The sequence below is a fragment of the Mustelus asterias genome, chromosome 13, assembly GCF_964213995.1.
Source record: "Mustelus asterias chromosome 13, sMusAst1.hap1.1, whole genome shotgun sequence".
Taxonomy (NCBI): Eukaryota; Metazoa; Chordata; class Chondrichthyes; order Carcharhiniformes; family Triakidae; genus Mustelus; species Mustelus asterias.
Genome location: NC_135813.1, coordinates 17,878,993 through 17,891,679, shown reverse-complemented (window position 1 = coordinate 17,891,679; position 12,687 = coordinate 17,878,993). Strand labels below are relative to the sequence as shown.

At 42.2% G+C, this 12,687-nt stretch overlaps 1 protein-coding gene across 1 annotated transcript in view; it reads right to left on the bottom strand.

Moving 5' to 3' along the window:
• Positions 1-301: 301 nt before the first annotated feature.
• The window catches only part of cfap144 (cilia and flagella associated protein 144), a 13,832-nt gene continuing 1,446 nt past the window's right edge, over positions 302-12,687 (bottom strand). Inside the window, exons 2-5 of the mRNA XM_078226440.1 lie at positions 11,747-12,580; positions 8,224-8,283; positions 7,992-8,095; positions 302-2,524 (exon numbers count right to left, since the gene is read on the bottom strand). Coding sequence (XP_078082566.1) covers positions 2,432-2,524; positions 7,992-8,095; positions 8,224-8,283; positions 11,747-11,876 — 387 coding nt within the window. The 5' untranslated portion in view covers positions 11,877-12,580 and the 3' untranslated portion in view covers positions 302-2,431. The remainder of the gene's footprint in view (positions 2,525-7,991; positions 8,096-8,223; positions 8,284-11,746; positions 12,581-12,687) is intronic.

Sequence of the window (12,687 nt, the reverse complement as noted above, 5' to 3'; positions counted from 1 at the left end):
AGAACAGTAGCTGGGGCACCAAGGGTAGCACAGGAAGGCCCAGTGGGAGCAGTGACAGCGCCTGCAGTGGTTACAGGAATTGGAGGGGTGGAGGGAAGGGGAGGCATTATTGCTGAAGAAAGATTATGAAATAATTAGAAATGATAATTGAGAATTTTTTTGAGGCTAGCAGTTATTTGGATCAAAATATGCAGGCATAGTTAAGTTTAAATTCCTACATCATATCCTTATTTTTATGTTTACATTCTAAATGTCTATGTCCACATTTTGTAATATGTAAACTTACGAAATCCTATGTAAATTTGCCACATTTACTGCCTGGGATGGGAAATTCTGTTTCACAAATTTATTAAAGTTTTTTGAGGATGTAACTAGTAGGGTAGATGAAGGGAAACCAGTAGATGTAATTTCCTTAGATTTCCAAAAGGCATTTGAAAAGGTGCCACAGAAAAGATTAAGAGGCAACATAAGGGCTCATGGAGTTGGGGTAATATTTTAGCGTGGAAAGAAGATTGGTTAACAGATAGCAGAGAGTGGGCATAAACTGGACTTTTTCAAGTTGGCAGGCAGTGAATAGTGGAGTCACAAGGATCTCTGCTACGGCCACAGCTATTTACAATCTACATTAATGACTTAGACGAGGAGGCAGAGAGTAATGTATCAACATTTGCTGATGATGCCAAGCAAGGTGTGAAGGTAAGTTGTAGGGAGGACACAGAAAGGCTGCTAAGAGATACAGACAGGTTAAGCAAGTGGGCAACAGGTTGGCAGTTAGACTACAATGTAGGGAAGTGTGAATTTAATTATTTTGCTAGTAAGAATGGAAAAGCAGAATATTTTTGATAGGTGTGAAATTTGAAGGTGGTGTTGTTCAAAGAGACTCGAGTGCTCATATAAGGAACACCGAAAGTTAGTACAGTATTAAGGATGCAGCAAGCAATCAGGAAGGCAAATAAAGGCACATCAGCATTTATTGCAAATGGATTGGAGTACAAGAATAAAGAAATCTTGCTACATTTGTACAGTGTTTTGGTGAGATCACATCTAGAATACTGTGTGCAGTTTTGGTCTCCATATTTAAGAAAGAATATGCATGCATTTGAGATGGTACAGCAAAGGTTCACTAAATTGGTACCTGGGTTGAAGAGGGATATGTGCTTTGATGTGAGACTATGTTAATTGCATTTATATTCTTTGGAGTTTAGAAGAATGAGAGGCAATCTCACTGAAACCTACAAAATTCTGAAGGAGGTTAGATGTTGAGAGATTGAGTCCGCTAGTGGAGGTGTCTTAAACACAGAGCACAGGATAAGGGTCATTTAGGTCTGAGATAAGGAGAAATTGATTTACTCAAAGAGTTATCAATCTTTGGAATTCTCTAACCCAGAAGGTTGTGGATGCTCCAAGATTTAATACATTTAAAGCTCAAAGACGTATTTTGGGTGTCTCAAAGAATTACGGGATATGGGGACCATGCAGAAAAATTGAGGTAAAAGACCAAGATCAACCATGATCATATAATCTGATGGAGCAGGCTCGATGGGCCATATGGTGGTGGCACAGTGGTCAGCACTGCTGCCTCATAGCGTCAAGCACCTGGATTCAATTCCTGACTTGGATCACTGTCTGTGCAGAGTCTGCACATTCTCTCCATGTCTGCGCGGGTTTCCTGCAGGTGCTCTGGTTTCCTCCCAGTCCAAAAGACGTGCTGGTTAGGTGCATTGGCCATGCTAAATTCTCCCTCAGTGTAGCCGAACAGGTGCCGGAGTGTGGGATTTTCACAGTAACTTCATTGCAGTGTTAATGTAAACCTACTTGTGACACTATTAAATAAACTTTTTAGTATGATCTATTCCTCTTTCTTGTGCGTTCTGCAACGCCAAAGAGGTAGGTGCAATTACAGACTGGGAGCGGAGACTAAACAAATGGTGTGAGTTTCCCCAAGCTTCAATGATCTGCCCTCCAACAGCAAGCCTCTATCAATATACCACTTCTTGCAGCTTTTAGAATTATTGAAATTATTTAAATTCGAAAGTTAAGTGAGACACCCAGAATGGAAAAGCTTCAGCAAGCATCTCAAAGCCCATTCCAAACATGTAAGAAGTAGCGTTCTCTGTATTTATATTATGTTCCTAAGGAACATCATCATCAAACTAAATGCAATATTTGTTTCATGCAAGCGGAAGTACCACATTCCACTAAGGATTACATTCACTCAGCATAGCCACAGAAACTTGCACAATGTCAAAACTTTCTCATTTTTTTCCCAGTTGTTAGGCACAACGTATACTTTATTCTTCATTGTTTATGGAATGTTACATTTATCTTGTTCCTTATTTCTAAGTACATGGTTTCCCTTCTGTAATCACCAATGTTTGCGTAGATAAGGTAAAATAACAAACAGCAACATTACACAAGCCATTTTTCCTAGCTATTTATGTTGCGAGGACTTTGCCATGAATTTTGTAATTTCGTTACTACGACGATGAAAATTCAGTCTCCGATCCTTTGTATCTGTATCTATCTGTAGGAGAAATTGACATTTGAAGTGATTACACTGTGTATCAAAAATTTTGCATCTTACAAATGTGTCCCAATTAAAGGCAAAAAAAAGTTCCAAAACTAAACAGCTGATTATACAACTGGAGACCCATTTTAGTCTTGCGTCTTTAAATTGACTGAAAAACATCATGGGCCGGATTCTCCAACCTTGCCCGATCATGCAAACCAACCTCCCATCCATTGACTCTGTCTACACTTCCCGCTGCCTTGGCAAAGCAGCCAGCCTAATTAAGGACACCACGCAGACCAGACGTTCTCTCTTCCACCTTCTTTCGTCAAGAAAATGATACAAAAGTCTGAGGTCTTGTACCAACCGACTCAAGAACAGCTTCTTCCCTGCTGCCGTCAGACTTTTGAATGGGCCTACTTTGCATTAAGTTGATCTTTCTCTGCACCCTAGCTACGACTGTAACACTACATTCTTCACTCCCTCCTTTCCTTCTCTATGAACGGTATGCTTTGTATAGCATGCAAGAAACAATACTTTCCACTGTATGCTAATACATGTGACAGTAATAAATCAAATCAAATCGCCTGCAGCTGGGATTCTCCGCTCCTGCTGTAGTGAATGGAGATGTGGCTGAGTGCCATATTGTCCATTCTCACTGGCAGCGGCGGGGCATGAATGGTTGGAGAATTCCGGCCAATATCCCAATCGCTTCACAAAAGAAATACAAGGGAGAAATATGATCCAGAAATACCTGACAGCCCTCTGTCCCAAATCACAATATCCAAATATTAAATTATACCAAAGATTTTGCTTTTAGTACTGTTCCTGGATATCTGTGCCATTGGTGAGTTTGAACACGTTTCCCCTTGTCTGACTGCAGGTTTAATTTCATGTTCTGGGTTTTCGTTTTTTACACTATCTTGCACACCTTTTTAAGATCTCCCAGCTACCTTCTGTACAGAGGGGAAAAAACAAGTTTCACCAGTGTTTCCCCTATCTCAAAATAACAAGGGCAGCCACTCTTGCCTCATCCAGCTCTTTTATCCATGTTTGGACCAAGGCTTGGGGCTAGGTGGTCTTGGCAGAACTCAAACAGTGCATTGATGGGCAGATTATTGGTGAATATGTGCCACTCGATAGAACTGTTGAAAATACCTTCAATTACTTTGTTGATGATTGAGGGTAACCTAATGGATAGTAATTGACTGGATTGGATCCTTTTTTTTGTGGATGGGACATACCAGGGTTATTTTCCATTTTGATGGGTAAATGCCAGTGTTGTAGGTGTACTGGAGTATGTTAGCTACAGATGCAACTATTTCCTCGAGCAACACTCATCAGCACTATAGCTCAGATGATGTTGGGTCCCCAAATAAATTCAACTGTCTTGTTTCAATTTGGTATCATTGCAAGTTTTACAAGTTTACATTGAGTTTCTGACTTAAGGTAATTTAAAGTATTTTTAAAGTGTCATTGTTAGTGATTGTTCGCTGTACAAAGGTGTGAGGGGACTTAAGACCTTGCCCTGTATAATTGTTTTGTAAAATTTGAGATTGCTCATTACTAAAATCCGCATCTATGTGTGTCTGTCACCTCGAGGAGCTACCTGGCAATATCAGATAAAGTTGCATCTTACTAACCCTGAAGAGACACTAATGACCCCCTCCCCCCGCTTTGGCCTGCACAGATCAAATTCAAAGAGAGCTATACAAAGGCAATCTGCATTTCATAACCCAGGCTGACCAACTGGAGTCTACTTGTATGCTAACCAAAGGGCCCCCCAACTTTCCTTTCAATCTTTAATGGTTGGGACATTTAAAAATCTCGGGGACCCAAACGAAGGATACACACCCTTTGTCAAAGACAGCGTGAAGAGGTGAGAATCATGGACTTCTGGTTTGTGGAGCCAGTAATATTGTCTCCTTGTACTGCAAAGTCTCAGTCTGCCATTTTACCATGTAGCTGGCAGCATTACAAGTAAGGAACTTTGCCTGGTTTGGACGTTTGGCCCCATTTACACTGCTTCTGCTGAAAATTCTATACCATTGCCTACAAGACTGATTCATCTCTGTATGCCTATCTCATTGAATGAAGTCAACACCAGCTGAACAGTGAATTATGCAACATCAGTTTTCAGCCTCCTGGCCTCTGTGAAGGAATACCTCATCAGACTTTGATTCTGGACTCTGGAATCCATGTGAAATGATATTTTCTCTGTGATCTCCGTACTGTAAAGCTTTCTTTTCTCTGTCCTGCTTTTACTATATGAATGCAAAAGGAGGCAACATTGCAACCCTCCTTCCGCATTTGTGAGTGTGCAAATAAACCAACCCTTCGAGTTCATCCTATCTTGAGTTTGCTGTGGGGTTATTAATAGAAAGTTTAATCACACCAAAATTAAAGGATTGGGAAATATGCCCCCGCTTGAAATGGAGGGAGCAAATCAAAAACACCTTTCTGTTTATGGACAGGCGATGAGGGGAGAAATTAGTGCTATTTAAATGCCCGCCCGCCCCCACTTCTGTCCATAACAAAAGAAAATCTCTGAGTACGTTACTCAGAATAATGAATAATCATTAATATGGATCATGAGTTAAAGCTAACTTGGTCAATTTGTACTCTTTGTATTACAACATATTTGAAGATGTGACGAGGCACTGATTTAGTCATAGAATGCCTACGGTGCAGAAGGAGGCCATTCAGCCCATTGAGCCTACACCGACAACAATCCCACCCAGGCCCTATCTCCGTATCCTCATGTATTTACCCTGCTAGTTCCCCCTGACACTCGGGGGCAATTTTAGCATAGCCAATCCACCTAACCCACTCATCTTTGGAGTGTAGGAGGAAATCAGAGCACCCAGAGGAAACCCCCGTAAACACAGGGAGAACGTGCAAACTCCACACAGATAGTTATCCCAGGCCAGAATTGAACCCAGGTCCCTGGCGCTGTAAGGCACCTGTGCTAACCACTGTGCCACCGTGCCACTTCAATCTCAGCCATGCTTCTGGAACTATACTGATCAGCTTCCCACAGCAGAGAAAGCTAAGCTGGTTTCCTTAGCCCTCACAATGACATAGCAAGTGTTCAGGAGCAATTTGCCTGTCATTACACAAAGGTGCGGAGCAAAACAATACATATTGACATAAATTATGTTTGCCAATTTTGAATACGATTGTCTTTTGCTATGTGAAGTGACTTTGGCTGAAATTAGTCAACAGATTAATGTTTGCAGAAAACAACTGTTTGAATAAATTATTTCCTGAGATTATACCTTTAACATCTTGCTCAGAACAGAACATCCTTATGCACAACCAATATATCATTCCTAACCTAATGTGGATTTCAGAATTGCAAGCAGTCATGACTCGGAACTTCCTCCAGGACACAAGAACTATGCCTTGGGTTAGTATATTTTTGTAACAGATCTCAATAAATGTTTGTAATTAAGCTATTATTTTGTGACTGCTTAGCTCTATTTAATTTCAGCAATTTATGAAGGTGATTTTAAATGACCATATTAGATTAGATGATCATCAATACTTCTTGTACTCATGCTTCTGTTTTTTTGTATGTATCAAATTATTTCTTTTGTATTTTACCTAGCCTCCTGTTTTTTCTGTGGGAATATTGTAGATAGGGACCATAACATGGGCGGCACGGTGGCACAGTGGTTAGCACTGCTGCCTTACAACGCCAGGGACCCGGGTTCAATTCCCGGCTTGGGTCACTGTGGACTTTGCACGTTCTCCCCGTATCTGCGTGGGTTTCCTCCAGGTGCTCCAGTTTCCTCTCAGTCTGAAAGACGTGTTGGTTAGGTGCATTGACCTGAACAGGCACCGGAGTGTGGCGACTAGGGGAATTTCATAGTAACTTCATTGCAGTGTTAATGTAAGCCTTACTTTTGATTAATAAATAAACTTTACTTTAACAGGCTTTTATTTTTCAATGTTTTTGTGTGTGGGATGTGGGGAACGCTCCCAAGGCCAGCATTTATTGCCCGTACCCAGTGAGCCTTGAGAAGATGGCAGTGAGCCGCCTTCTTGAACCACCTATTCCCATAACCCCCCACATTTACCCTGCTAATCCCCCGGACACTAAGGGGCAATTTAGCATGACCAAGCAACCTAACCCGCACATCTTTGGACTGTGGGAAGAAACTGGAGCACCCGGAGGAAACCCACGCAGACACAGTGCAAACTCCACAAAGACAGTGACCCGAGGCCGGAATTGATTTGAATTTGAATTTGATTTATTATTGTCTCGTATTAACATTCAGTGAAAAGTATTGTTTCTTGCGCGCTATACAGATGAAACCTACCATTCATAGACAAGGAAACGAGAGAGTGCAGAGTGTAGTGTTACGGTCATAGCGAGGGTGCAGAGAAAAATCAACTTAATGCAAGGTAAGTCCATTCAAAAGTCTGACAGCAGCAGGGAAGAAGCTGTTCTTGAGTCCGTTGGTACGTGACCTCAGACTTGTGTATCTTTTTCCCAAAGGAAGAAGGTGGAAGAGAGAATGTCCGGGGTGCGTGGGGTACTCAGTTATGCTGGCTGCTTTGCCGAGGCAGCGGGAAGTGTAGACAGAGTCAATGGATGGGAGGTTGGTTCGCGTGATGGATTGGGCTTTTGGAGATCCTTGCGGTGTTGGGCAGAGCAGGAGCCATATCAAGCTGTGATACAACCAGAAAGAATGCTTTCTATGGTGCATCTGTAAACGTTAGTGAGAGTCGTAGCTGACTTGCCAAATTTCCTTAGTCTTCTGAGAAAGTAGAGGTAATTGAACCCAGGTCCCTGGCACTGTGGAGTTTTCCTCAACAGTTCATGAGGTGCAATCAGTCCCACAGTACTGTTAGGAAAGGGAGCTTCTGGCTTTTGACCCAGTGACAGTGAAGGAATGTTGATTTCTTTTCCAAGACAGGTTGGTGTGTGACTTGCAGGTGATGGTGTTCCCATTTGTCTGCTGCCATTCTTCTGGGCGATAGAGATTGTAGGTTTGGCAAGTGCTGTCAAAGAAGCCTTGTTAAGTTGCTGCAGTGCATCTTGTAGGTAGTGCACTCTGCCATCACAGTGTGCCAGTGGTGGAGAAAGTGAATGTCTAAGGTGATGAATGTGGTGCCTATCAATTTCTGTCTGGCCTAACTGGTGATCTGATTTACAATCTGGCCTTGTATTGAGCATCTTAAAACTGTAAAAATAGTGGACCGCAAATCGAGAAACCGACAACATAGCTGGAGTACAAAATAATAGATAGTATCAACAACTGACTTACAGTTCACAAATCAGTTGCATGAAGCTTGATTCTTCTCACATTGGAGGTCTTGCACTCCTTTGGCCTCGTCTGAAAATGCCTCATTATAAATATCAAATCCCCTTATTAGTTAAACTTTTCCACTCAATCTGCTCTCTCCTGATTGTTACACTCAAGTGTTTCCACTTTGTGTGTGTTTTTTTTTTAAGGGACTTTCAGTTCCTTACCAATGGAGTAGTTATCCAGCCAATCTCCTGAGCTTCAGTTTGTGGACATGTGTATTTCATCCTTGGTTCCAAAAAATTACGCCAGAGTATGTTTGCTAAATTCCCTAAAAACAGAAATAAATATATAGGTAACATTTTCAGATGTTTCCGGTGTTATGCGAAAGTACAACTTTTGTATAACACCGGAAAATCCTATATTAAATGTTAGGTAAAATAAATGGTGGGTACATACTATCCTTTTCGCCTTCCATATCTATGTCACGGACATTGGGTTTTCCTGTTATACAGTGAACTGTTGAGAAAATAAATGCAGGGCACACATTTAGCCAGTAATTATCTACAAAAATATGCATATTGATGTTATTTAAAATTAACATTCTCTCTCTCCAACAAAACGCTTGATACTCCAAGCATCATTCGTAAAAGAGCTTTAGTTCAAGCCTAAAATCAGATTTCCTGCCCTTTTAAGAAAGTCTTCTTCTTTGTCGAAGAAATGAATGGAAGGACATTTTCTATTACTTTTCCCTTTAATTTCACAGCTATGCTGTCCGAAATGACATTTTTCATAGAATCCCGACAGTGCAGAAGGCGGCCATTCAGCCCATCAAGTCTGTAACGAACACAATCCCAGTCAGGCCTTATCCCCGTAACCCCACACATTTACCCTGCTAATCCCCCTGACACTAAGGGGCAATTTAGCATGGGCAATTTAGCATGGCCAATCCACCTAACCTAATCTTTGTACTGTGGGAGGAACCCGGAGGAAACCTACGCAGACATGGGGAGAACATGCAAACTCCACACAGACAGTGACCCCGAGGCCGGAATTGAACCCGGGTCCCTGGCGCTGTGGAATTTCCCTCAACAGTTTGCTGCATCATCATTTTGGCACTTTGACCTGAATAATTAGTATAAATTTCATAAAGTATAGGTGTAGCCCAGCTGTCACCTTGAAAGGTTTCATTGTGAGGCATGCCTACGCCTCAAAATTGTGCCATTGGATCTTTTACACCCATCTTAAGAGTCAATTGGGGCCTTTGTTCAATGTCTCATCCTAGAGATGGCAGCTCTGGTAGTGCAACAGTCCCTCAGTACATTCTGAGCAGCCCAGCTCTGACAAAGGGTCATCCTGACTTGAAACATTGGCTCTATTCTCTCTCCACAGATGCTGTCAGACCTGCTGAGTTTCTCCAGCATTTTCTGTTTTTGCCTCACTACTGCACTGGAGTGTCCAGCTTTGATTTTTGTCCTCAAGCCCCGGAGTGAGACTTGAACCTGGAACCTTGTGACCCAGAGACAAAGGTGCGGCCCGTTGAACCACAGCTGACACTGTGGAGCGAACAGACACATCAAAGGTTTGGATTCGGCCTTACTAGCATTAGGGGAAAAAAAATTTAAAGGAACAGACAGTTCTCCACAACAAAGCAGGACACAAGTCAACAGGAACTATAATTTATAATCAGCTTTAGAAAAGAAACAGACAATGTCTTATGTAGCAGATCTTCTGATTCCGACGACAGAGAGGCAGAGGTATCAAATAAATAAAATATATCTTTTTTGCAGACAACTATAACAGTCTAAGTTCACCTAAGCAAAGCAAAATATAAGAAATTAACAAAAAGCATTCTGCAGATCAGGTCTGAAATTAAAATGATCAGTTAACAACTTAAGGCTTTGTGGGTATAAACAGCCCCCAACATAGACCTGGAACTCCATTTGCAATTACACTGTTATCTGAATTTCACAATCAGATAATTTCCTGTTGTGTATATGGTGGAGTAGGGACGGGATGAGTTTTGGAGAGAGGGAAACAAAGCATTCTGTGGGGATTTGCCAATGTAAATAAATATAAGCCTGATAGGCTTTGTGGTATGTGTGGTTTGGGGCAGGATTGCATTAAAATATCATTTGCAATTGAATAACTCACTAACCCTCATCATTTATTTGACACCTGCCGAATGAAGAAATAAGGGCCATTCAGCATTTCAAACCTGCTATGACTCTCAATAAGATCATGACCAATCCTCTTTGGGGTGGCACGGTGGCAGAGTGGTTAGCATTGCTGCCTCACAGTGCCAGGAACCCGGGTTCAATTCCGGCCTCGGGTCACTGACACTGTGGAGTCTGCACATTCTCCCCGTGTCTGCATGAGATTCTTCTAGGTGCTCCGGTTTCCTCCCCGCTCCAAAGATGTGCGGGTTAGCTTTATTGGCCATGCTAAATTGACCCTTCTTGTGGGTTACAGGGATGGGGTCTGGGTGGGATTGTTTTCGGTGCAGGCTCAGTGGGCCGAATGGCCTCCTTCTGCACTGTAGGGATTCTATGATTCTAACTCCGCCTTCTTGCATTATCTCCATCTTCCTTAATTCCCTTAGTACTCAAATACTTATGGATATCAGTCTTGAATATACTCAACGACTGAGCATTCACAGACCTCCAGAGTAGAGAACTCCAAAGGTTCAAACCTTTGGAGTGTAGAAATTTCTCCTCATCCTAGTCCTAAATGGCTGATGCTTTATCCCAAGACTAATTTAAGTTTGTACAACCAGTAGCTGAATAGCTAAAACTTAGTTCTATGTTAGGTGACAACAAATCCAGGAAACATGGCCTTGCCAGTGACACCACATCCCATAAAATAATTTTTAAAAGTGTCAACCCCCACATTTGGGATGGCACGGTGGCACAGTGGTTAGCAGTGCTGCCTCACAGTACCAGGGCCCCAGCTTCGATTCTCAGCTTGGATCACTATCTGTGTGGAGTTTGCACACTCTCCCCGTGTCTGCGTGGGTTTCCTCTGGGTGCTCCGGTTTCCTCCCACAGTTCAAAGATGTGCAGGTTAGATGGATTGGCCATGCTAAATTGCCCCTTAGTGTCAGAAAGACTAACTAGGGTAAATGCATGAGGTTATGAGGATAGGGCCTGGGTGGGATTGTGGTCGGTGCAGACTCCATTGGCCAAATGGCCTCCTTCTGCACTGTAGGATTGTATGATTCTATGATTTCTGTGGGGCTGGATTCACATATAGACCAGACCGGGTAAAGGCAAAATATTTCTGTCATTGAAGGACCTTATTGAACCAAGTTGGTTTTTAGAACAGTCAATAGGTACAAGGTCCCATTATTGATAGTAACTTTTTTTAAAATAAAAATACTTATTTAATTAATGGCATTTAAATTCTCCAGTGGGATTTGAACTCCTGCGCCCGGCTATTGCTTGAGTAACGTAACTGCTACGCTACGATTTGGTGACCACATTTTTTATTTTAACATTTCCGACATTCATGGACTCTGTCTACACCTCGGAAAATCAGCCAGCATAATCAAGGTCCCCACGCACCCCGAACATACTCTCTTCCACCTTCCTCCATGGGGAAAAAGATACAAATGTCTGAGGACACGTACCAGCTGACTCAAGAATAGCTTCTTCCCTGTTGCCATTAGACTTTTGAATGGACCTACCATATGTTAAGCTGATCTTGCTCTACATCCTATCTGTAACACTATGATCTACATGCACTCTCTCCTTCTCCCCCTATGTACTCAATGTTTTGTCTGTAATACTTTTCACTGCATTCCAATACATGCGACAATAATAAATCAAACCAAATTTTTGTTTCCGTTTGTATTCACTTGAATTCCACGTATGAAATGTTACTGGAATCAGTAAATTGATCTTGTTACCTGTTATCCAAGAGGCTGGCCGCTAACACTGGGCCCCGAGGAGCTGTGACAGCGGCTGACTGATTGATCACTTACATTTGGTGCGGGGGTTGATGTTGAAGGTGGTGTGCAGTTTCTGAGTGCGCAGTTCCTTCCTGATAGTCTCACGATCAATTGCCAGTTGGTGAACCATGTCCTTTGGCTCTTTCTCCACTGGTTTCGCCATCCTGCACTCTCTCTCTCTCCCTCCCCTGTGCCTCACTCAAGAAGCTCTCCCAATGAATGCTGCAACTGAAGATTGTTACATCGTTGCCAAGCAACCAGTGCAAAAGAGACAAACACGTGGAGCTAGTCGGTCAGACTCTTACCAACTGAAATTGGCATTTAAATCTCAACTAATCGCTGTTAACTGTTGTAACTGATGCAAAACGGGAAGGTGAATTTGACAAAAATATATTTTAACATCTCTCCCACACTACCAGAAATATACTGTGAAAATAGAATGAATGTGTTTCTTATTGGGAATCTACAAGTTAAGAAAACTATTTCAGCTCTGACGAAGGGTCATCCAGACTCGAAACGTTGGCTCTATTGTCTCTCCACAGATGCTGTCAGACCCGCTGAGATTTTCCAGCATTTTTTCTGTTTTTGTTTAAGAAAATTATTACATGGCAAATTGCCTCTGGCATTTGTAATGTTTTTTTTTGTGGGGATAAATCACGAATTGTGGATTCAGGAGTATATTTATGTTTACCCTTTCACCATACATTTTGCTTGTTTTATACAGCTGTTTTGCAGCTGAACTACCAGCTCAAGAGCCAGTGTTCTTGTCATGTCCCATCTCTCTCTCGTCGTTCCGCACTCCCCTTCCTGCTCAGAAGGCTAGGAAAGAGTTGAGCCCACAGCTTTAGTGCGCGCCCTGTCCAGATCCTGAAAATAAAAGTTCACAAAAGTTTAAAAGTCGCCTCTGGTTAAAGAGGAATACTTGTCTGAGAATTCTAAATTCTGTGGCACTGAAACCAATAATGAACGCTCCC